The sequence below is a fragment of the Abramis brama genome (genome assembly GCF_963993115.1).
Source record: "Abramis brama genome assembly, chromosome: 3".
Lineage (NCBI taxonomy): Eukaryota > Metazoa > Chordata > Actinopteri > Cypriniformes > Leuciscidae > Abramis > Abramis brama.
This window is the reverse complement of record NC_139965.1, coordinates 24416934-24442571: the sequence shown is the minus strand read 5'-3', so window position 1 is coordinate 24442571 and position 25638 is coordinate 24416934. Positions and strand designations below refer to the sequence as shown.

At 37.3% G+C, this 25638-nt stretch overlaps 2 protein-coding genes across 3 annotated transcripts; both read left to right on the top strand.

Moving 5' to 3' along the window:
• Nucleotides 1-533: 533 nt before the first annotated feature.
• On the top strand, nucleotides 534-2103 carry gtf2a2 (general transcription factor IIA, 2). The gene is made up of 4 exons (XM_084109569.1): nucleotides 534-719; nucleotides 1284-1388; nucleotides 1539-1665; nucleotides 1767-2103. The coding sequence occupies exons 1-4, from the start codon at nucleotides 648-650 to the stop codon at nucleotides 1790-1792; spliced, it is 330 nt and encodes a 109-aa protein (XP_083965695.1). The 5' UTR covers nucleotides 534-647; the 3' UTR covers nucleotides 1793-2103.
• A 1038-nt stretch (nucleotides 2104-3141) lies between these two features.
• trpm1a (transient receptor potential cation channel, subfamily M, member 1a) lies at nucleotides 3142-25638 on the top strand. 2 transcript variants are annotated; one of them, XM_084108944.1, is made up of 27 exons: nucleotides 3142-3357; nucleotides 6890-6966; nucleotides 7326-7524; nucleotides 7644-7857; nucleotides 8384-8508; nucleotides 8610-8781; nucleotides 9132-9306; nucleotides 9553-9676; nucleotides 11991-12063; nucleotides 12273-12373; nucleotides 12536-12709; nucleotides 14026-14160; nucleotides 14503-14553; nucleotides 14859-14999; nucleotides 17056-17085; nucleotides 17233-17525; nucleotides 18190-18418; nucleotides 18510-18641; nucleotides 19614-19751; nucleotides 19861-19989; nucleotides 20070-20321; nucleotides 20429-20603; nucleotides 21826-21846; nucleotides 21948-22092; nucleotides 22216-22418; nucleotides 22517-22649; nucleotides 24202-25638. In XM_084108944.1, exons 1-27 carry the CDS (start codon nucleotides 3268-3270, stop codon nucleotides 25403-25405), a joined length of 4935 nt encoding a protein of 1644 aa, XP_083965070.1. In that variant the 5' UTR covers nucleotides 3142-3267; the 3' UTR covers nucleotides 25406-25638. The 2 variants fall into 2 exon arrangements, with proteins under 2 accessions (XP_083965070.1, XP_083965071.1); XM_084108945.1 differs by lacking the exons at nucleotides 3142-3357; nucleotides 11991-12063; nucleotides 12273-12373; ... (15 more) ...; nucleotides 22517-22649; nucleotides 24202-25638 and adding an exon at nucleotides 6035-6125 and having other exon boundaries at nucleotides 9132-9689.

Here is a 25638-nt window from a genome sequence, read left to right as displayed (position 1 = left end):
TAACTTACAAAAAAGTTGAACATTTCTTAACTTATTTTGATGAGTTAAAGTAATGTAAAAACCATGGTAAAAACATATGCTGTCATAATGTATTGATCATATAATTTTTTACAGTGAAGCAAATGGCACTTATTTATTGCAATGGTTCATAAAACATTCCAAGACAGATTTATTTGTGATATTTTGTTTATTATTATTCTTTATTTAAAAAAGAAAAAGAAGAAAACTTGAAATCAAATGAGAGATGTTCCTGCGATGATTGGACTTGTCATCTGCTGCCATCTACTGTCCGTTTAAGAAATTGCCAGAAGTCTTTGCCAAATCATTACTTGGAATAACAAACAAAGAGTGGTAAGAAATAAGGCTGACAAATAATGTTTATGTGACTTAAACAATCGCTCATATCTCTTCATTGTTTTTTAGGATGATAATTTTCGTTTTCCTTGCCAAAGAGAAATTGTATATGCATCCTCCTCGTTCGATTCAGGATCGGATGGAGATGTATGTCCCTCGCGAGTTTCCGTAGCGCGATCGGTCTAAGTTTGGATATTGAGGAAGTGCTCATCCAGCGGGTAAATCACAAAGCATCAGCGAAGATCCTACGGTTATTTTAAACAGTACATTCGCGTTCGCACTGAAAATACACTATGGCATATCAACTGTACAGAAACACGACACTCGGAAACAGTCTACAGGAGAGTCTCGATGAGCTTATTCAGGTAAGATTAAATCAAAGTGAAGTTATGTAGCTTGATTGCTAGCCAGCGCAGAATGATGTGATAAATTGATAAACAAACATGATGGTATAAAGACCATAACTGCACATCCAGTCATCCACCTTCAGTGGTTTATTATATATGTTAGTGTTAAAGCCTGTTTTTGTTCTGATCGTGGGTAATAATGTGTTGGTTTATTAGTAAATGAGTGTTAGCTAACACCAGCTGTGTTTGTAATTTAGCTGCTTTATTAGAAAAAGTCATAAGTTAACTGTTCTAGTCAGGGATAAATGAATTATTATAGTGTTTCTTCGAATATTTTGTTTTGAAATTACCGCAGTTTTGGAAATTCCTGTCTGTGTTTAATAATAACAAGCATACAGGCAGAGTTTGCTGTTTATTACTTCATTCTGTACATTAATACTTTAACTAGTCCATTAATGAAACCAGAAAGTTTTTGTGTTTAATTAAAATAAAACTACAAGCTTAATGAATGAAGCTCAGTAGTGTGTTATGATTTATCTCAGTAATGGGAAATATCTAACTATATTTTCCCTCCATTCATAGACTCAACAAATCACACCACAATTAGCCCTGCAAGTACTTTTACAATTTGATAAAGCGATCAACACAGCGCTGGCCAACCGGGTCCGCAACAGGGTCAATTTTAGGGTAAGTCAAGTGAATGTCTTATTTCTTAAGGTTAATGTTGAGTATTTACAGAGTTTTGCCTGCTTATGCAAGTTCTCTTTAGATAACTAGCTTTACCTTAAACTGGATACGGTTGTGACTAAAAATAACAGATCTTTGTTTTATCCATAGGGATCTCTGAACACATACAGATTCTGTGATAACGTCTGGACGTTTGTTTTAAATGACGTTGAGTTCCGGGAGGTGACTGATCTGGTCAAGGTGGACAAAGTAAAAATTGTAGCGTGTGATGGCAAAAGTAAGACGCAAGTTGGATTCGCCTGTGCTGATGTTATATTCTGTATTTTCATCATTTATGGTGTGACGCAATCCTCCTAATTGAATGTTTCTCTGTTATAGACACTGGGTCTAATGCAGCTGAGTGAAATCAAGGTGGAGAGAGAGAAATGGAGTGAATTGAGTTGCTGGCTTGTGGGGAAGGATGACAAGAATTGAAGATGAGGCACACAGCGGAGGGGACTGTGTATATATTATTTATTACAAGAAACAGTTCTCCAGTCTTCATACACCAACCTGCTCAGTGGAGGACTGACAAACGTATGGAGCACAAAAGGCCTTGGATGTCACATGAAAATTTTCTTTTTATAAATAAATATATATAATTTTCATAGAAATGCCGATGCTTTTCAGTTTGTTACTATTTAGCTTATTCTCTAATAAACTTGTTTTAAAGGTGTTTAGTTTCTCTTGTTGTGGAGAATGTTTTTTTGTGTGTTTTTTTAACTATTTCTTATGGTCTTTTTTCCTTCAAATGAACAGGATAATAGAGCTGTATCACGAAATGATCTGAATCGTTTTTTCGATTTCTGAATGTGCAGGGCCACGTCCTCAAATGTTTTTGAGCAGTTTAATCTTTATTATCTGTGACCAATAACATTAAGGCCCGGTTTCACAGACAGGGTTTAGATTAAGCCAGGATTAGGCCTTAGTTCAATTAGAACATTTAAATAGCTTGTTTAAATATGCCTTAGATAAAAAACTACTGGTGTGCATCTTGAGAAAAAACAACTGTGGCAATGGCATTGACATATTATTTTAAGATAGGTCGGTGCAAGTTGCTTTCAGTTAAAACAGCTCAAACATGCATTTTAGTCTAGGACTAGCTTAAGCCTTGTCTGTGAAACCGGGGGCTAATGTAACAAAACCAAATTAAGATGTTTAGCTGAACCATGTAAGATTTCTACTCACAATTCAGTGTTTCTGGACATTAAATCAGGCATGAATATGATCAATCAGTAGAATTAATGACTCTTATTCATTAATCTGTATCATTTATAGGAGGGGAACAAGTAGGGGTTGGCTGCATTTTCATTTTGAGCCATGTGGGAACTCATAATTTGAGAATCTTGAGTTTTTACCTGATAATGGTGATAAAAATTGTGTTGATAGCAGATGTGTGCTGTCAACTAATCTCATCACCTGAACATCAGTACATGAGTGATTTTGCTGCACTGTCCTATTCACAGCTAAGCCCTACAATTCGGTTTCTTAATACTTCCCAAGTCATGTTTTTTTTTTATTTAGCATAAGAGCTGTTTTTTATTTGACTTTTACCCAAAGTAGATTTACCTTCAATCACCATTTATTAAATCTCCTGCATTAAAGAGCATCACTCATAGGGCAACTCCATTAAGCCTGATTACACACACACACACACACATATACAGTAGCCGAGGAAGGGGTCTTTGTGTCAGCGTCATACTATTTGCATCTCGCTGTGTCTGGCTGGGGATGCTGGAAGAGGACATCACTATTTTCAGTTGTTGAACATTTTGTCTGCTGGTCACAGAGCCTCTGAGGCTACATTGTGATGGCTGGACATTAGGAGCTCATTATAAAGATGGATAACAGGGGATTTGCAGGAAAAAGGGGCAAAGAGGGGTCCTTTAAGCGTGCATCTATTAAACGCACTACCTCTGGATCTCAGAAGGTAAGAGACCCCAACAAACTTTGAATCCCCCCCATTCTCCACCTACTGCAATTTATTTGGTTATCTTGAGTATTGAATTATATTCGGGATCAGAGCTGTAGCTAGGAATTTTGGGCCCTCTGTCCCATTTAAATTGTGGGAATCTTGTAGAATCGTTCCCACTTTTAACCCGGCCAGCTTTGGTTGCTTTGGGCATGGTTAATTAACCGAAGTTACACTGTCGTATGCAGTGAATTTTTTATTTGTTTAGGATTCGCCACATTTTTTTAAGATTTGACTGGTTTTGCACTGTAAAATCAAGCAGCTTAAATTGCAGGTTTGTATAATGTTAACGAAAAATTGGGATTTCTGTTATATTTTTATATTGCCAGTGATTTTGGATGGTCAAATACATGTGTAAACTCATTTGGTGAATGCACTGATTCCCATGGTGCTCTTGATCTCCGAGGGTGTGCTCACACACTTGCACGCATACATACAGAACAAAAACCTGTTTTCAGCATTGTCCTCTAATCTCTGATAATGGCCCAGTAAAGAGCACTGGCCCGGGTAGCTTAAACCCCTGTTCTCTGTAATTCTCAATCTTATGTGATTACTGCAGAGTTCTGTGGAATAAATCCAAACACAAGTGGACAGAAACAAACTTGGGCTTACAATGGACCTGAAATCATTGCAAATCAGTTTGTGTTCTGTTTGCACTGGAATGGAGAACAGTGTACTGAGTTCATTAAAATTCAAGGTTGCATCAAAAATATCCAGCACTGTCATTTTCAAATGACCTTCCAACTCTGTAAACTAGGTAGCCTACAAACTGACCGACACCATTTTCTCTTATCAAATAAATACATGCTTTTAAGTTATCATTTGCAACTGAACATGTTCTGTAACAGAATGTTTGTTAATTCGGTGTTCACGAAAAAGCTATTTTAAAATTTAATGTTAAAGATGTTATAAAATAGTAGTCCTGAATGTTTGTAGGAATGAAAAAATCACCATGCTCAACAATAGTCCATATAATGTTGGACTAATATTACCTCCCAGAAACATATGTTTTTGGGAACTCACAATGAGCATACATTGTATTTTCCTGTGAAATTATCTTTCTTGTAAACATTGTGGAAATGCAAGCCTTTGTTTCCTATTGGCAGACAGAGTTGATTTGCTTTTTGCTTGATTTGCTTAGATTAGGATTATCTGAGTTGAGCTTCTCACAGAGCTCCTTTATGTAGCTGCTCACGGGGTAGACATGTGTTAATGTGAGAGCTTTGAGGGACTAAATTATAATTATGGATCAGCGGGAGCAGATTTTTCTGGTTTTCTCTTTCTGTTTAATTTACTAGTCAATCTGTTTCAGGAAGCTTGTGGACTAGGGACAATATCTATGCGTTTTTGGATGGCAGTGTAGATAAAACAAGGAAAATTTAATGTGTCATTAAAACTCTTTCTTATAAGGCATTGTCACAATCGGCTGTTGCTTCAGTAGTCCGCGCACGACAAAGGAGTAAGATCAAAAACACAGTCTTTAATACAGTGCTGGTCAGAATTATTTGCCCCCTTGGTAAATATGATCAAAGATGGCTGTAAACAATAAAACTGCATTGTTTATCCTTTTTATATTTTATTTAAAAATCTAACCTTTCATTGAAGTAAAAGAATTGAAAGTGGGGGGAAAATCACATTATGAAATAAATGTTTTTCGCCAAAACACGTTGGGAACAATTATAAAGATACGAGACAGAACAATGAAACACTGGAAACTGAGGGCTTAAATACAAATGGGAAGCTAACTAACAGAAACAGGTGTGTAACTCATCAGTAACCATAGATACAAACTATAGTGGCGGGAAAAAGAGAACAACGGAAACAAGTACAGGAACTAGAACTAAACCAAAACAGAGTATACACGTTACAGGTGTAAGGTAATTTCTCCTCCAATTAAAAAAAATAAAATAATAATTTCACATTTTGTTTTACTCAGTCAACTATATCATATAAATGTATATGAAAACCCATAAGAATGTAGTTTGAGAGAACGGTCTGTGTGACTGTCCAGCTTCACCTCTGGGAAATTCCACATGTGTGTTTCTATGACTAAACCATTTAGGATTTGAGAGAAATGAAGCTCTAAAATGCCCAAATCCAAAGATGTCAAAAGCTGTCGACAGATGTCTAAACACAAATCTCACATGTACTTGGGACAGAGCCAGATTGTATTTCAGCGAGACTGCTCTTTGTGAATGAGAGTGCTTGTGCTTAATTTGATTTCTGTATTGGTTTATTTATTTTGTTAATGTGGTGCTGCTACAGTAACAATGAACAGTTTTATAGATCACCTTTCTGAAGCAGGTAAAAACTTACTGTTTCCAATATGAATGCTAAATTAATGGCAGGACTTTATTGCATTGGTGTCTTTCACATAATTCCTATCCTTCCCAGTTTACCTTAACAAACAGCATTAATAGAAGAGTTATGGAGGGGCTAATGGTGAGATTAGCATGTTGACCAATGAGGCAGATTAGACAGCCTCAGAGTGGGCTTTAGTTTGTGGTGTTCCAGTGGATTGGTCATGAGGTCCCAGCAGGATTATCTTCAGCAGTGGTCATGAGACTCTGAGAATGAGGTCCAGCAACACGTGGTCCAGGTCGAAATAAAGACCACTGCTCCATAAATGAAAGCCACAGGCAGTTGAAGGCATGGCAAGCTGGAAGAAGACTTCATAGCAAGCCTGCCATTATGTAAGCCCTTTGTCTGTCTCTTTAACTTCAAGGGTAAGTGCCTGTCTAATAGATATAGATAATAGAGCTTAATAGATAATGTTAATGATGATACATAATGTTTATTGGTTGAATGTTGTCTGGTATAAAAGGGAAAGGTGGAGTTTACAAGCTTTTGGTTAGTCACTGTAACCTGTTTGCATCCCAGTCTGGGCTTTGTTAAGAGCTTGTTCCATTAAATACATATTTTTTGTATCCACAGCATGAATTTACATTTTCTGTTTGGTTTATTATTGTGGTATTGAGGTTCAGGCATATTTCTGTAAATATCCCTGTGTTACACTGTGTTAAGCTGAGAGCATTTAAAGTTCCATCTCTTCACTGCTATGTCTTCTGTAATTTTGCTAAATATATTTTTTATGTTTTTTATTTTATTTTTTATGAGAGTGGAAAAAGTTCTGTCTATGTATGTGACCTAGTTCAGTTGATTTCATAATTGTAATATGTATAAAGTGATTTCATTTACCCAGAGTGGTTTACAGCTGTTATGAAAACTAGAAAATATACTGTATACGCAGATAACCTATATATAATCACAATTCTTTTTACAAGTGCTGTTTTTATTGTTTTCCACATCATTAGTCAGAAATAATTTAATAAACAGATAAGCTGCAGAACAGCTTGTTCATTTTTGTAGCTACCGGAAAAAAAAGAAAGTAACGAATTACATAAGTGATTTAGGAAATGTTTAGACATGACATTCTACCTGAAATGACTGAGTATGAGTATACTGAATTCTCCTGTTTTGTGTCTTGCAGGCTCAGAGGGCATGGATTGACAGGACATTTCTAAAAAGGGAGTGCATTCATATATTCCCCAGCAAAGAGCCCAACAAGTCAGTAACAGTGTTATTATTGTTAACTAAAATTTAAATTATTTATATAAACATTATTAATCTAAATAAAATTCAAATATTAGATGGAAACATTTAAACTTAAAAAACTTAAAATTAGAAAATAGAAATATTAAAGATAACATAAATACTAAACCTTAAACTAATATTCAAATGAAAACTGAAAATATAAAAATAAAAGCTCATTTGCTTTATTTGTAACATTTACAAAGTACTTTAGACCAAGAAATTACTAAAAAAAATTTTTTATTGCAACATGATAGTTATAATCTATAAACATGCTTCATTCGGCACTCAAGTTGGTTAAATGTGGATTTTTTCCTTTTTGCTAACTGTTGTAGGTGCTGTTGTGGCCAACTGGTAAACCAACATGTGGCTATTCTTCCTGGTTCCACCTATAAGAACGCAGATGAAGGTCAGGGGGTGCAGAATGAGCCTTCACAAGAGAAATGGTCAGTTGCTAAGCACACACAAGCCACGGCCACTGACGCATACGGCATCATTGAATTCCAGGGAGGAGGTCATGTCAACAAGGCCATGGTATTTATTTTTCATTGCAAAATGTGCTATATACTTTGGGAGTCATCTTAGAAATTGTCCTGAACATTTTATACACTAAAGTCATATAATTTTCTCTCCTCTTCCTTGTGCATCATCAGTATGTCCGTGTGTCCTATGATACTAAGCCTGATAGCCTTCTGCATCTGATGGTGAAAGACTGGCAGCTAGAGTTGCCCACCCTGCTCATCTCTGTGCATGGCGGCCTGCAGAACTTTGACTTGCAGCCCAAACTCAAGCAAGTGTTCGGAAAGGGCCTGATAAAAGCAGCGGTCACCACTGGGGCCTGGATCTTCACTGGAGGAGTTAGTACAGGTGGGTGTTGGACTACACTGAAAATTGCAATTAAAATGGCACCAAAAATTATGTTTTATTAACAAAGTTCGGGAGGAGCACGTTCAGATAATTAACACAAGTGGAGAGCACAGCAATCAATGGTAAGAGGTGTATATACATTCAGCAGTCTCACCTCAATCCATTGACAGTTTTGCAGCATCCCTCCACCACCCATTCTCCACGCTTCTAGTCCTAACCACTTACATACGGGGGGGAGTACTCTGGGTTCGGGCCGAACTCCGAGCTCAGAGCCCTCCCCCTGGACAGCACGCCAAATACACATTGAACTTTACCCCCTCTAATTCTATGTAAGTGAACTCGTGAACAAGAAGGTGGTCATTGAGGACCAAATCATGGTGTGACCTAACTGACCTCACTTAAATGGTCATCTGTTATAGTTTCAGATGCTAAATCATGTGCTTTCCTTTTGAGCAATAAACTGTGAATGCCTCCACCACATGACACTAATGATTTAATGTTTTTCCCCTCTTGTCACATTACACAGGAGTGATTCGCCATGTAGGAGATGCGTTGAAAGATCACTCCTCCAAGTCCCGTGGGAAGGTGTGTGCCATCGGAATTGCACCGTGGGGTATTGTGGAAAATAAAGAGGATCTGATCGGACGAGATGTAAGCCATTCGTGTCATTTCACAGGAATACGTGCACTCGTTTGACTAATGGATTCTGTGAGGTTTTTGAGTGATGTATCATGCGTTTTCGCTTTGACCAGGTGACGCGACCTTACCAAACCATGTCCAACCCCCTCAGCAAACTTTCTGTGCTCAACAACAGCCATTCCCACTTCATTCTGGCTGACAACGGCACTCACGGAAAGTATGGCGCGGAGGTCCGTCTGCGCAGGCAGCTGGAGAAACACATCTCTCTGCAGAAGATCAACACACGTGAGTCACTCAAACAACTTTCTGACAACAACTAGTAGTGAAGTCAACTTTTTGAAGACAGTAAAATAATATTAATGAATCCACCAAGTCAAAAGGGAATCAAACACTGTTGGAGTCCATGAATGTTGGAAGGCCTAGTCTGTGTCTGTGGCCTCCTGGGTTTCCCTTTGTCATCCTATGCCTGGAGTTCCTGATGAGGCTGGGACAGCAAAGGGAGGTCCAGACGTCGACCCATACTGCAGTCAAAACAACCATCTCAATCATGCTCGAAAGCATCTTTTCATGTCCAATCACTGCTTATTTTGTGCATATTTGTACATGAGTATGTTTTTATGTGTGTGTTTGTATAGGTCTAGGTCAGGGGGTCCCTTTGGTGTGTCTGATTCTTGAAGGCGGGCCGAATGTAATCTCCATTGTGTTGGAGAGTCTGCGTGAGGACCCTCCTGTACCCGTGGTGGTGTGCGACGGCAGCGGCCGAGCATCAGATATCATTTCATTCGCTCACAAGTACTCTGAGGAGGATGGGTGAGAAAATATTGATGATGATGTAGTTTAGTGACTATTAACGACTTTTAAAGGTGTAGTTCTGTAAAAGTTTTTTTTCTTAAGCATATTCACTACAGAGCAGGAGAAAAGATTTGTTTTTACTGAGAGGTTATTGTGCTGTTGAAAAAAAAAAAGAACATATTGGTGACCTTTAACATTAAAATCCCCTTTTCAATTTACCTCCTCTCTGTCTCACGTTTTCTACAAATGTATGTTCTGGTGTAGGTTGGTTAATGACAGTGTTAGAGAACAGCTTCTAGTAACCATACAGAAGACATTCAACTACAACCGCAATCAGGCACAGCAGATTTATCTCATGGTGATGGAGTGCATGAAGAAAAGAGAGCTGGTGAGTAAAAAAAGAAAAGCAAAAAAAGATGGAATGGCGAGGAAACGGATTAAGGACAAGTTTGTTCCAGATTTTTGATGCAATGTAAATTGAAAAAATGATTTGTTCATTGTTATATTTCACAGATATGATAATAAACATGACTGTCATTCATTCAGCCTCATTTGCTTTTTTCATATCATACATTGTTCTTATTTTCTTATTCTCATTTTTTTCTGTCTTTCACAACATTCATTTCATTTGCATGTCATCCCATTGAGTGCTTGTACCCTTCAAGAAAAAATATCGATTTCCTTACAAAACCCAGGGACACTGAGGCAAGTTCCTCAAAACCATATGAGGAACACATTTTAGAGAAACTGAAAAAACATCTAACAATGAACATGTAACAATAAGCATGTGCATCTTGGCTGTTCTATGTGGCGTTGTAGTATCAAAGAGTCATAGATCAAATACATAATACATTTCTGTCCAACCATGATAATTAAAAACAGCTGTGGGAAAATTAATAAACTATATTTCATGTTTCCATTTGTCAGTATGTATTATGACCATTTAGGCCAGTTTGTGCTTGTCATTAATGAGTTATAGGCTACCATTCCAAAGTTTGGGGTCAGTAAGATTTTTTGGTTTTCTATAGAAGCTAATATTCAGTATTATTAAGTGACAATAAAGAATAAAAAATCTGGAAAAAAAATGTGTATCACAGTACTATATAAATATTAAGCAGCTCAAGATTGATAATGTTTTTTGAGCACCAAATCAGTAGATTAGAATAATTTCTGATGCAACATTTGACACTGAAACTGGAGTAATAGTAGCTTTACCATCACAGATATGAATTCGATTTTTAAATGCATTAAAATAAAAAACTGTTTATTTATTTAATATTACATATTACATAATATAATTTAATATTTTTGCTGTATTTTTCATCAAATGCAGCCTTCGGGAACATAAACTTTTTCCAAAACATAAAAAAAAACGTACTGTCCCCAAACTTTGAATGGAAGCGTATAATTATATTTATATAGGGTGAATACTTGCAAAGTGGGACAATGGGTAAAGTGGGACAGTTAAGCTTCTTAATTTCTATCTTTACATGTAAATGATTCCATTACTAAAAATCAACACTGAGCTCATCATAAGCAAGTATGTGATAAAAAAATATAGATTCTGTGGCTATGACATCACTTCCGGGGGTGTGGCACACCATATTCAACAACCTTACAATGAACCGTGATGGTAAAGTAAAATGACATAGCATTCTGAGGTGAATAATGTTAAGATAAAAATTAAAACACTCATGGATCATTTGTAATTGTTATATATTTTGTTATAGGATGTAATGGTGAATCGGAATTTGTAAAAATCACATTCACATGAATCTTTTTTGTTTGTTTTTTATGTGATTTTGACACTGTCCCAGTTTGCCAATAGCGTATTGTTAAACTGGGACAGGGTATTACTGGCAAACTGGGACAGCCATTTAAGCCATTCTAATGGGGGAATTGAGTTCCCTTTTTGTATGCTCCTCTTAAATTTAGTAAAATTAGTTATAAATTTAGTTAGCTAGCTAGATATTTCAACAAAGATTGTAATCTGATTTTAAAAAACAATGCCAATTCCCAAAAAAAAACAAAAACAAGAAAGATGGTGGGTACAAGCTTGGATGGCTGGGACATTTGCAATATTTGCAAAAAAACTTTTCAACAAAAAGAATTGAAACTTAGCCTGTGTGAAAAAAAAATTAGCCTATAAGAAGAAATGTTTATGAAGATTTCTATTTTTTAAATTTATATGAAATAAACTAAACCCAAAACAAAATATTGTGGACAGGCGAGGGAGGGAGGGGTGGAAAGAATCTGCTTTACCTGCACCCCTCCTTAAAAAAAGTGATTTTTATTATTTTTGTTGTTGTTGTTTATATTGTTATTGTGTATTTAATTAATTGGGCCTACATTTGAATATCAATTTAATGTGTTTGAAGTGTCCCAGTTTGCCAATAAAGGTGTCCCAGTTTTCCAGTAGCGCCTGGAAAAATGTGGTTTGGGGTCCATGTGTGTTTGAGGAAGAGTCATCCATCCTGTGTTTAATGTTTCTTTCTTTTTTATTCTGTATAGTAGAGTAGAGCACTTAAGCTATTTAGAATAGTATCATATGAGGGGCTAAGACATTTGGATCAAAATAAAACATTATGCAGAAGGTAAATTATCAGAAAGTGTCCCACTTTACCAGTATTCACCCTACTATGTATAGTATACTATATTAATATACATATTCCACACAGTTTTTACCTTTTGTGCTGAAACAGATCACAGTTTTCCGCACGGCTTCAGAGGGTCAGCAGGATATTGAGATGGCCATCTTAACTGCTCTGCTGAAAGGTGAAATCATGTTCAGACCACATTCACACAGTTTACAATAACACTAATCCTGAACATTAAAATAGCAATGAAATATCCCTGAAAAGAACTTTGTTTTGTATCAGAATATTATTATTTTTTATACAATTTTCTTCTAGCTTTTTCTCTCTAAATCTATTAATCTCTATTCTATTAAGATTCTGGATCATTTTGTTCTTTGGGTTTATCAGGCACAAATGCTTCAGCTCCAGACCAGCTGAGTTTGGCTTTGGCCTGGAACCGTGTGGATATCGCTCGCAGTCAGATCTTCGTCCACGGACAACACTGGCCTGTAGGTGTCGCTGTGCACAGCTGGGTTATGGGGCACATAGCAGCACACAGGTTTCCTATAGACTCAGTATACTCGTCGATAGAAAGTATAGAACAATGAAATTATATTTTTTTAAAATTACATTTGCCTGTTTCAATACATTATCATATATTACCTCGCCAGACTGCTAGGTCCCTGCCCACCTCCTCCACAAGCCAGCAGGATAAACCAAAGAGCCCCATCGCCGCCCGTCCCAGCAAGGGTAAACCTGCCAGGGGCAAGAAGGGCAAAGGTGCCAAATCCAAACCTGAGCCTCCAGAGGAGACAGACCCCAGAAAGCTAGAGCTGCTTAACTGGGTAATTTATTTTTTAGTAATGAGTCAGTGAGCATGTATGGAAGCTTGTTCCTCCACAGAATAAAACATTTTAAAAGATAATTGTCCTACAATAATTAGTCCTACATCTCGCAATTCTGACTTTATTTAATTCGTTAGAGTTGCGAGATGGGTCATTCTACAGAAACGTCCACTTTTGGTATGGCAAGATGTCTTAAAATGTATTTCTTTTTCTAACATTTAAACTTAGACCACATTATTAGATTTTTTGTGCATTTATTTAAAGACCGCATATAGCCTACCATTATTTATTTATTTTAATTTTTTAATCAGGTTTGTTAAAAGTGTGCTTTAATTATGTTAGTTCATCTGCGCAACCATGTATTTGATATAACAATGAAAATATTTGAAAACCAGTTAAAATCAAGGAATGATGCAATCCTTTAAATCTTAACTTTTGAGTGTAGCAGAATTAAATAGATGTTTTTTACAATTCCCTAACATGGGAATTGAAGTAGGTCATACCAATGAGTTCAACTAAAAGCTTCATATGAAATCATGTGATAAATGAGAAAATTTTGCATAACTGAAACTGGAAGAAGGAAGTCAAGTGATGTCATCAGTGTGATTTTTATTTCAAAATAAGAGATTTTTTTTTTATGGTAACACCAGTGACACAACTCCAGGGGATCACTACTTTCATTATACATTTTATAATATTTATTCAGCATTTTTTGTATTTTTTTTTATGTCATTTAGGCTACATATATTTGATAGTTATGTATACATTATTGTAATTTAAATGGTAGAAAAACCTGTTATTGACCTCAAAATAAAGCATTTTCCCTCATGACTGTGGGGACGAGCACTTCTGTGGTGCACTTCTGTGGTGCTTCTATATAATTAATTAAAAAACAAATATTGCCACATTGATGGCTCAAGAAGGTGTAATTGTTCAAATGGCATATTGTTTTATTTTAAAATATAAAGAAAAGAATATAAAGAAATGGACATTTCCATAGAATGACCCAGATATAAACTGACAACTGCGTGTTAAAAAGTCAGAATTGTGATATATAAACTCGCAATTGCGTGTTATAAAGTCAGAATTGCAATATATAAAATGTGAGATTAAAAAGTCGCAATTACCTTTTTTATTTTTTATTCTGTGGCGGAAACAAGCTTCCATAAGCATGTGCTTTACTCAGTGCAGAATAAACAGGGATATGTGTGTGTGTGTATGTTTTAACTGAAGTAATTATTTCTGTTTATACGTGTATGTTCTTTCTGGTGAATTAAAATGTAATATTTTTCTCTGTGTGTTGATGTGTAAAATAGGTTAATTCTCTGGAGCAGGCCATGATGGACGCACTCGTGCTTGACAGAGTGGATTTTGTGAAGCTCCTCATTGAAAATGGAGTCAACATCCACCATTTCCTGACAATCCCACGGCTGGAAGAGCTCTATAACACAGTTAGCACACAATCATCAATTAATGGCATATTAGAGGGTCACGTAGCCGCTGTGTTTTACTGTGCTCTCCATTTTACAGAGTGCATTATATATTTTAACGATACAACCATTGACGAATGTGAACCACGTGTCCAGTTATCAGAGCTTTCACCAGTCCCCTCCTCTTTTTCTAAGCAATATGATTTGAAAATGTCAGTCGTGTGTTCAGTATTATCCATTATCATATCGTTTTATGTAATCTGTTGTTGAGGAGAAAGCACTTAGCCCACAAACATCTGTGTGTTTTACAGAAGATGAGCTTTTCAGTCAACTATGTATGATTTTTTTTTTTCTGTCATTCAGAGGTTAGGACCCATCAACACACTGCATTTTGTGGTCAGAGATGTAAAAAAGGTAAAGTTTATTATTCATAATATGTGCCATGATCATTCTTGTCATTGAGATTATCATGAGTTAAAACACACTGTTTTTCTTTTCTTTTATGGCCTATTGTTCTAAAGAATAAGATTTTAATCTTCTTGACAGTGTGTGAATGAATGCAAGTGTGCGTTTGAATCTGTGTTTGTGTGTGTGATTGTGAGAGCATTGCATCAATAGTTTTATTTTTCTCTCAGTAGTTTCAGCAGCATAAGCAAAGCCAGAAGTGCAGCAATAGAAGGACCAGTTATTTTATGGCGTTATGACATTAATGTTTCCAGGGAAACCTTCCACCAGATTACCAGATCACTCTGATTGACATTGGCTTGGTTCTGGAGTACCTCATGGGAGGAGCGTATCGGTGTAACTATACTAGGAAAAGTTTCCGCACACTCTATAATAACCTCTATGGACTGAAAAGAGTGAGTTATCACCAACCTCTTATACCTTTATACATTCATGTATATCTGAAAACACACAATCAAATTTTCCTGCAAGCACATTATAATATAATAGCTTAGTTTAGTAATAATATACAGTGAGGAAAATAAGTATTTGAACACCCTGCTATTTTGCAAGTTCTCCCACTTAGAAATCATGGAGGGGTCTGAAATTGTCATCGTAGGTGCATGTCCACTGTGAGAGACATAATCTAAAAAAAAAAATCCAGAAATCACAATGTATGATTTTTTAACTATTTATTTGTATGATACAGCTGCAAATAAGTATTTGAACACCTGAGAAAATCAATGTTAATATTTGGTACAGTAGCCTTTGTTTGCAATTACAGAGGTCAAACGTTTGTTTTTCACCAGGTTTGCACACACTGCAGGAGGGATTTTGGCCCACTCCTCCACACAGATCTTCTCTAGATCAGTCAGGTTTCTGGGCTGTCGCTGAGAAACACGGAGTTTGAGCTCCCTCCAAAGATTCTCTATTGGGTTTAGGTCTGGAGACTGGCTAGGCCACGGCAGAACCTTGATATGATTCTTACAGAGCCACTCCTTGGTTATCCTGGCTGTGTGCTTCGGGTCATTGTCATGTTGGAAGACCCAGCCTCGACCCATCTTCAATGCTCTAACTGAGGGAAGGAGGTTGTTCCCCAAAATCTCGCAATACAAAAATCTCCCTTAATACAGTGCAGTCGCCCTGTCCCATGTGCAGAAAAACACCCCCAAAGCATGATGCTACCACCCCCATGCTTCACAGTAGGGATGGTGTTCTTGGGATGGTACTCATCATTCTTCTTCCTCCAAACATGTTTAGTGGAATTATGACTAAAAAGTTCTATTTTGGTCTCATCTGACCACATGACTTTCTCCCATGACTCCTCTGGATCATCCAAATGTTCATTGGCAAACTTAAGACGGGCCTTGACATGTGCTGGTTTAAGCAGGGGAACCTTCCGTGCCATGCATGATTTCAAACCATGACGTCTTAGTGTATTACCAACAGTAACCTTGGAAACGGTGGTCCCAGCTCTTTTCAGGTCATTGACCAGCTCCTCCCGTGTAGTTCTGGGCTGATTTCTCACCTTTCTTAGGATCATTGAGACCCCACGAGGTGAGATCTTGCATGGAGCCCCAGTCCGAGGGAGATTGACAGTCATGTTTAGCTTCTTCCATTTTCTAATGATTGCTCCAACAGTGGACCTTTTTTCACCAAGCTGCTTGGCAATTTCCCTGTAGCCCTTTCCAGCCTTGTGGAGGTGTACAATTTTGTCTCTAGTGTCTTTGGACAGCTCTTTGGTCTTGGCCATGTTAGTAGTTGGATTCTTACTGATTGTATGGGGTGGACAGGTGTCTTTATGCAGCTAACGACCTCAAACAGGTGCATCTAATTTAGGATAATAAATGGAGTGGAGGTGGACATTTTAAAGGCAGACTAACAGGTCTTTGAGGGTCAGAATTCTAGCTGATAGACAGGTGTTCAAATACTTATTTGCAGCTGTATCATACAAATAAATAGTTAAAAAATCATACATTGTGATTTCTGGATTTGTTTTTTTAGATTATGTCTCTCACAGTGGACATGCACCTACGATGACAATTTCAGACCCCTCCATGATTTCCAAGTGGGAGAACTTGCAAAATAGCAGGGTGTTCAAATACTTATTTTCCTCACTGTAACAGCGGCCAACCAATATGGGTTTTTCCACTGGCTGCAAAAAACTCAAATTTTTAGATCTGGGTGCTGGAATAATATTATTTTACAAAATATTTACTCAAAATTTAAACAGAAAAATGTACAAATAACTTTTCGATTACTGTACTAATTAATTGTCTTTGCTAGGTTCTATCACAAATGATTAACAGAAGTATAAAAATAAAATAATTCTTATGCAGTTTTTTTTTTTAGCATAAAGATTTTCTATTGTTTGTATTTCTAATTTAAAATGTTATTTTCCAATGCGTCTTTAAATATTCAAAAAAGCTCAAACAAGTGGCTGACTGACTCCCACTTTCTGTTCTCTTGTAGCCCAAAGCGTTGAAACTTCTGGGTATGGAGGTAAGCCACTAAAAAATCAAACCTTATGTTTTTGATTTTCTTTATGTATTCAGAATGTTTGCAAGTGCTGTGTACTCTCACACACAAAAGAAATGGGACTGGTAGCTAAAACTTGTATTTGCAACCGATTCTTTCTGTTTTTGACAGGACGATGACCCAAGACCTAAAGGCAAAAAGAAGATGAAGAAGAAGAAAGAGGAAGAAATCGATATTGACGTTGATGACCCAGAGGTCAGTCGATTCCAGTACCCCTTCCATGAGCTGATGGTGTGGGCAGTTCTGATGAAACGCCAGAAGATGGCGCTGTTTCTCTGGCAGAGGGGAGAGGAGGCCATGGCGAAGGCGCTGGTGGCATGTAAACTCTATAAAGCAATGGCGCACGAATCCTCACGGAGTGAACTTGTAGACGACATCTCACAAGATCTGGACAATAATTCAAAGTGAGGAATATTATTATATTTTGTTATATAATATTATTAATTGTTTAGAGCCAGTAAGATTTTTTTAAAAAAATGTGTTTTTAATGATTGGTAAAAAGAAGTCTCTTATATGCTCACCAGGGCTACATTTATTTGATAAAAAAATTACAGTAAAATAGTAATATTGTGAAATATATTTTAGTGTATTTTAAAATGGCAAAGCTGAGTTTTCAGCATCATTACTCCAGTCTTCAGTGTAACATGATCTTTCAGAAATCATTATTATATGCCGATTTGGTGTTTAAAAACCTTTTATTATTGTTATGTTGAAAACTGTTGCTTAATATTTTTGTGGAAACCATGACACATTTTTTTCATTATTCTTTGATGAATAGAAAGTCCAAAAGAACAGAATTTATTTTAAACGGAAATATTTTGACACTTTCTTTACTGACACTTTCATTGTTGAGTAAAAGTATCAATTTCTTTTAAAAAAATCTAGCGTATAGTATAGTGTATCTATCATTTTATTTAGGAAGGGCAAACAGTACTAGGATGCATGGGACAGAATACAATACAATATAACTATTTTTAAATATTTTTTTTTCCCCCACTATTATTTCTAAATCAAGCAGTCACACAGTCACTTCTCACATAAAACATCTCTTCTCCCTCTCACACTCAGGGAATTTGGTCAGTTAGCATATGAGCTGCTAGATCAGTCATACAAACATGATGAACAGGTGGCCATGAAGCTGCTGACATATGAGTTGAAGAACTGGAGTAACTCCACCTGTCTAAAACTGGCTGTGGCTGCAAAACACAGAGACTTTATAGCCCACACCTGCAGCCAGATGCTGCTCACTGACATGTGGATGGGATGCTTGCGGGTGGGCAAGAGCAATGGACTCAAGGTCTGCAATAAAAAATAAACACAACACATTTATAAGCCATAGACTCTAAGTATTATATATCAACGTTTTTATCATTCAATATCATTCCTAGGTGATCCTTGGAATCATTTTTCCTCCAGCCATCCTTCTCCTTGACTTCCGAACTGGAGATGATCTGTCTTACCAAAACTCCAAAGACAAAGAAGAGCTCAAAGACAAAGAGGATGATAACAAATCTGGCAAGGTAAATTTATGTACACTACCATTATGCTTTTTTTTTTTTTTTTTTTTTTTTTCAGAAATTATTTTTTTAAAGAAAAAAAATAATACTTTTATTCAGCAAGGATTAAAAAAAACAATTTATAATGTTTTAAAAGATCTATTTTTTTTTTATTTCTATGTCAAATAAATGCTGTTCTTAAACTTTCTATTGATCAAAGAATTAAGTAGCATGACTGTTTTCAACATTGATAATAATAAAAAAAGGTATTTGAGCAAATCATCATATTAGATTCATGAAAATTCAGCTTTGACACCACAGGCATAATTTGTCACGGGAACACAGAGAAACAGGTGGATCCAAATACAGCATATTTATTGTCAGGGCAATCCAATTCGTAGTCATCCATGCAGGGGTCAAAATCCATTTTAGCAGTCCAATAAATAAATAAACAAGGAACAAAACAAGATCAGACGAGGAAACAGACTTCAGAAGTGTAAGTGACATACAACAATGACTCCGTGACATGAACTGAAACAGACAGGGTATTTATACACAGACACTAACGATGTGATAGGAAACAGCTGAGTGCAATCACAAGTGATGGGAACAGACAAAGGATTATGGGAATTGCAGTTCTAGAGTGAATGGTGACAGGAAGGGAAAGAGACCTCTAGTGGACACCCGGAGAAACACAAACCAGACACTGTGACATAATTTACATTTTAAAATATTTTACAATAGAAAAGTTATTAGTTATTTTTATTTGTAATATTTATTTATTTATTACAATATTTCTGTTTTACTATAATTTTATTTTTACTTTTGATTAAATAAATGCAGCCTTGATGAGCATAAGAGATTTTTAACTTCATTTTAAAAAACCTTACCAACCCCAAACTTGTGAACTGTAGAGTATATACAATATATATATATTTATGAGGCCTTTATGAGGTGAAAGTGAGTAAAACTCTCATCATGGATGTTTATTGCCAGGATGGCACTGTGAGCATGGACGCAGCATCTAAGAAAGGTGATGAGGAAGATGGTAAAAAGAGACAGAAACGAGTGCCTGTTGGGAAGAAGATTTACTACTTCTTTAACGCTCCATATACCAAGTTCTGGTTCAATACGGTATGTGAAGTCAAAACACACCCGAAAAATCACAATTTTGTTGTAGCACATGTTTATAACATCATAAACTGAAGGAAAAAAAACCCCCAATGATTATGTATCTACTCAGACTGCCTACCTGGTATACCTGATGCTGTATAATTACATCATCCTGGTGAAAATGGAGAGATGGCCATCATTGCAGGAATGGATCGTCATCTCCTACATCATCACTCTTGGACTGGAGAAAGTTAGACAGGTGAAGTACTAGTATAGGTGAAGTTGCTATATCATTATATTCTTGTGTTTCCTTCATTGGACGCATGTGCTTGTGTGTAGATCCTGATGTCAGAGCCGGGAAAGCTGAAACAGAAGATAAACGTATGGCTTGAAGAGTACTGGAATATCACTGACCTTGCTGCCATCACCACATTCCTGATGGGACTTTTACTGCGCTTGCAGAATGAGCCTTACTTGGGCTACGGACGCGTCATCTACTGTGTGGACATCATCTTCTGGTACATTCGTGTCCTCGACATCTTTGGAGTTAACAAGTATTTGGGACCATATGTCATGATGATTGGTAAAATGGTGAGAACTAACATGAAAACTTGAATATGAATTGCTCAAAAGCTTTTTGTTTGTTTGCTTTTCCTAACAATAATGGTGTTTTTATGTGTGTGTGTGTTTGTGTGCAGATGATTGACATGCTGTACTTTGTGGTGATCATGCTGGTGGTTCTCATGAGCTTCGGCGTGGCACGTCAGGCCATCCTGCACCCGGACGAGGAGCCGACGTGGCGTCTGGCGAGGAATATCTTCTACATGCCCTACTGGATGATCTATGGAGAAGTGTTTGCTGACTCGATAGACCGTAAGACTAGAATTCATAGTAAGATTCTGTTTCCTGATTCATGTGTGGATGATACGTCTGGTCTCCATTCCACCCTTTCTGTATCTGTGAACTCTGCAGAAAGATTTGTGTCTCATCTCCTGATCATGTGACCATTCACACTGCCGTGGCTTTCGCCCTCTACTGAATCATGTGTGATGGACTGAGTGTGTGACAGTGCTGGTCTTTACCTACCCTGCTTGTGAGTTTTAGGTTTGTAGCTGTGTCTTCTAATGGTTCATAGTTGTTGACTGATGTTTGTTTTTTTCACTTTTACATTTCTGTTCAAGCATTGTGCTACTCTGGTATTTATGTGTGGTAGCACTAACTGTTGTATCCCTTGGTTACATTTCTTCTGCTTGTATATTCTCATTTGCAAGTTGCTAAATGAATAAATATAAATAAATAGTATAGTAACTAGTATAGTAGTTCATATTTAAAAATTACATTAAGTACATTTTTTTATAATATATATAACAATAATATCTATAACAGTATAACAAAGGACATATAAAACACAAAATGGTAGTTGTACCATTATATGGTACACATGTATATGTGAAAGTATTGTTATGAAATGACTTAAAACATAAATTATTGAATGTCATGAAGTACACTACCGTTCAAAAATGTGGGGTCAGTGCAAACTTGAAAGAAGTCTCTTATGCTCACCCAGGCTGCAATTATTTGATCACAAATACAGTAAAAACAATACTATTGTGAATTTTTTTAATTTTTTTTAATTTAAAACGTAATTTATTCCTGTGATAGCATAGCTGAATTTTCAGCATCATTACTCCAGTCTTCAGTGTCACATCCTTCAGAAATCATTCTCATATGCTGATTTGTTGCTCAAGACACATTTCTTATTATTATCAATGCTGAAAATGGTTGTGCTGCTTAATATTTTTGTGATAATCTTTGTCCCTGAATCTCTGATGAATAGAAAGTTCAAAATGACAGTATTTATTTGAAATAGAAATCTTTTGATCAGTTTAATGCATCCCTGCTTAATAAAAGTAAATCTTACTGGCCAAAAACCTTTGTATCTTTTCTAACTTCACTTAAAAAGAGGTGTACAAAATTCTTTAACTAATCTTCATAATGCACTGTAAGATATTGCCAACATATAGTTGGCTGATTGTGAAATGATAAAAACTGTTTTTATCTGTGCTTTCTCTCTTTCTTTTCTACATTCTCTTAGTCTATGCGATGGAGATTAATCGTGAGTGTAAAATTCTTCCACTATACCCACAATTCAGTGTAATTATCAAATACTGTAGAATTACGTCATGATTGCATCTTAACCTCTGTTATGTATGACAGCACCCTGTGGTGAAAATATGTATGATGAAGATGGAAAAAAGCTCCCTCCGTGTATACCTGGGGCCTGGCTCACACCTGCAATCATGGCCTGTTACCTATTGGTAGCCAACATCCTACTGGTCAACCTGCTCATTGCTGTATTCAAGTGAGTCAAAGACTAAATATAACGGTTACCCTGTAACATAAAGCAGTGATGTGAGCCATAGCACTGTATTACGTTCTCATTTATTCATTATCAACTCATCAAGAGAACTCATTCCCTTCACAGTAACACGTTCTTTGAAGTGAAATCCATCTCCAACCAAATATGGAAGTTCCAGCGCTACCAGCTTATCATGACGTTCCATGACAGACCAGTGCTTCCTCCTCCTCTCATCATCTTTAGCCACATATACATTGTGTTGAAGCGCCTGTGCTGCCGCTGCAGAAAGAAACAAGAAGGGGAACTGGACGAGAGAGACCGCGGGCTTAGTTATTACTCCTGTTACTCATTTTTACTGCTTCAGTCTATCAATGTTATAGCAACTTATTTTAAAACTGGCTATTATCATCTTTTTTCGTTTTTACAGAATTGACTCTGAGTCTGGAGGAGCTGAAGGGTCTGTATGAGTTTGAGGAACAGTGTGTGGAGGAGTACTTTAGAGAGAAGGAGGACGAAACGCATTCTTCCAATGATGAGCGAATCCGAATCACTTCCCAGAGGTACTGGATGAAAAATAACAACTGCACCTGCAAATGTAGTTTCAGGGCTCAACAAGTTTTTTCTACTGCAGAATGATCTATTTTTATTTTTTAGCATTGTTCTTAAATGTTCATTTTTCTTTACAATTTTTTTTAACAATTAATTTTTTTCATTATGGAAAAGAAATTTTGCAACAGTCTGGAAATTATACAGTTAAAATGTAACTCCATATATTCATAAACATTTAATGAATATCGTTGTTTTTTTTTTAACTATGGCATACAATGTAAAAAATTACTGGCTGGTATGTAGTTTTCAACAGAATGTGTTTTTGCACTCCACTGCACTGCTTTCACATTGTATTTTGTGGTAAATATACAGTGAGGAAAATAAGTATTTGAACACCCTGCTATTTTGCAAGTTCTCCCACTTGGAAATTATGGAGGGGTCTGAAATTGTCATCGTAGGTGCATGTCCACTGTGAGAGACATAATCTAAAAAAAAAAAAATCCAGAAATCACAATATATGATTTTTTAACTATTTATTTGTATGATACAACTGCAAATAAGTATTTGAACACCTGTCTATCAGCTAGAATTCTGACCCTCAAAGACCTGTTAGTCTGCCTTTAAAATGTCCACCTCCACTCCATTTCTAGTCGATCTAGAGAAGATCTGTGTGGAGGAGTGGGCCAAAATCCCTCCTGCAGTGTGTGCAAACCTGGTGAAAAACTACAGGAAACGTTTGACCTCTGTAATTGCAAACAAAGGCTACTGTACCAAATATTAACATTGATTTTCTCAGGTGTTCAAATACTTATTTGCAGCTGTATCATACAAATAAATAGTTAAAAAATCATACATTGTGATTTCTGGGTTTTTTTTTTTAGATTATGTCTCTCACAGTGGACATGCACCTACGATGACAATTTCAGACCCCTCCATGATTTCTAAGTGGGAGAACTTGCAAAATAGCAGGGTGTTCAAATACTTATTTTCCTCACTGTAGATGCTCAAGTAAAAAAAAAAAAAAAGACCCTGCAATTTTTTTCTTTCTATTTGGGCCGCTGAAAAACTCTAGACGTGAACAGTGGAAAGAAAAAAAAAAAGCACGGTCCTGAGATGCGTTTTTTAAAAACATGAACAGCTTTTAACTTGAGCGGCATCATGCATTAGACCCATACAAATGCTTTCAAGACTATTATTTTTGCAATTTCACCAAATCCAGGATTTGCCATCTAGCCAGATTGATAACTTTCTTTTGGTGACAAATAAGCAGAATTTGCAACAACGATGTAAATACATCACAGAAATCCAAACAATTAAGTTTAAAAGCATACAAAAAATGGATGTACTGAATCAATGAATGTAAAATGTTCACCGGTAATGTAGCACTGGCCCAAAAGATGCAGTGACAGTTCTGTCAGCTGGCCCAAAACTCTCGCACACTGGCTTTGGGCAAACAGGCCGTTCTTATTGTTGAGCCCTGCATTTAGAATAACAATTGAGTTTAAACCATTTACCAGTTACCATTACCATTCGAGTTACCATTTGAAACTCTTGCTGTTGCAGGGTCGAGAACATGTCCATGCGCCTGGAGGAGGTGAATGAACGAGAGCACTCCATGAAAGCCTCTCTTCAGACAATAGACTTGCGCTTGGCTCAGCTGGAGGAGTTCTCTGGCCGCATGATGCACGCGCTGGAGCGGCTGGCTGGCATCGACCGCTGCGAGCTGGTCCGCTCTCGATCCGGGAGCACAGTGGCCGTCGACCAATCCGGCCTGCTTCGTCGCGGCAGTGTCAACAGTGCTGACGGCTACAGTTTGTACCGCTGGCACCTGGATGCCGAGGACCGTGGTGATGAGATGTCAGGGGACAGGAAGGGCCAAACAGAGAATCGTGGCAGTATTGGCAGCGGCGAGCTCCTTCTAAATCCTCAACATGTTTCATCCTACGGTCCCACATTAGAAGTGGTCCCCCTTCGGCAGAGGTCACGCTCCAGCTCCAGTGTGGACATCCTCATCTCTCCCTGTGAGTCACAAGGCGGAGGCCAGAGATCTCAATCCCCAAAACTCACCTCCGCTCATCTCCCTAAAGACCCACATATTCTGCTAGAAGCTAGGATAGACGCAGCAATGGCACATCCTCTGGAAAGGGCGCAGTCCCTGAGGCAGTACCCAACTGAAACTCAAAGTAACTCACTTTCGTACGGGAACAGATCCCAAAGCAGTACACTGTATGTCTCTGTTGCACAGTCGAGGTTGGGCAATTCGGAAAACACGTGGGCTTCGGAGCCTCACGGCCTACAGGATCAAGCAAGCAGATCGCCAACGCTAGGTCGCTGGCCTCCACGCTTCGATTACAAAGTTCATCCCTCCCCGTTCGGCCTTTCACCCAAGACATCTTCAGAGAAATCAAGACAGATAGAGGACCAAGATAAGGAAGGAGCTTCTAAGGAGAGCAAGAGGACAAAAACGCAACAAGAGGAAGGCGAGGAGAAGAAGAATGACGAGAATGAGACGGAGGCAAATAGCGAAAGCACCAAAACAGAGGTGGGAGAAGAGAAGAGAGAAGAGCTGACAGACTCAGATCACTTGTATGTAGCAGAGGACAGGATGTACCCCTCACTCAGATCTAAGAGTCTGAACACTAATCCACGAAAGGTGAAGGCTGCAAGGGACGTCCTGGATAAACCTCGAGCAGCCAGTAGTGTGAAAGACCTGGCTGGGGCCTTTGAAGTCAACACCAATAACTCCAGACCCTCTAGAGAGACATAATTGCAGGAGTGCAAGCTTAAAGAAACGGATAAAGTGTTGGTTTTTTATTATTTTACGCTTCTAACTAACACTAGTTATGCTCATGCACTGACATCTTAGCTAAAAGGCATACTTCATTCATATTTATGAGGTACGTAATAAAACCTGGTAATGAAAAGGGAAATAAGGGTCTACCTCTGTGCTGTAGATATTAAATATCCCATTTTTCAAAATAAAGGGAAATTTAACTTTCA

What these genes read in the sequence shown, in the direction of transcription:
- gtf2a2 (XM_084109569.1), top strand. Translation starts at nt 648, where the DNA reads ATGGCATATCAACTGTACAGAAACACGACACTCGGAAACAGTCTACAG. An exon ending in GTCTCGATGAGCTTATTCAG is followed by an intron (nt 720 to 1,283) that starts GTAAGATTAAAT and finishes CTCCATTCATAG; the next exon opens with ACTCAACAAATCACACCACA. An exon ending in GCAACAGGGTCAATTTTAGG is followed by an intron (nt 1,389 to 1,538) that starts GTAAGTCAAGTG and finishes TTTTATCCATAG; the next exon opens with GGATCTCTGAACACATACAG.
- trpm1a (XM_084108944.1), top strand. Translation starts at nt 3,268, where the DNA reads ATGGATAACAGGGGATTTGCAGGAAAAAGGGGCAAAGAGGGGTCCTTT. An exon ending in TCCACGGACAACACTGGCCT is followed by an intron (nt 12,374 to 12,535) that starts GTAGGTGTCGCT and finishes TTACCTCGCCAG; the next exon opens with ACTGCTAGGTCCCTGCCCAC. An exon ending in AGCTAGAGCTGCTTAACTGG is followed by an intron (nt 12,710 to 14,025) that starts GTAATTTATTTT and finishes TGTGTAAAATAG; the next exon opens with GTTAATTCTCTGGAGCAGGC.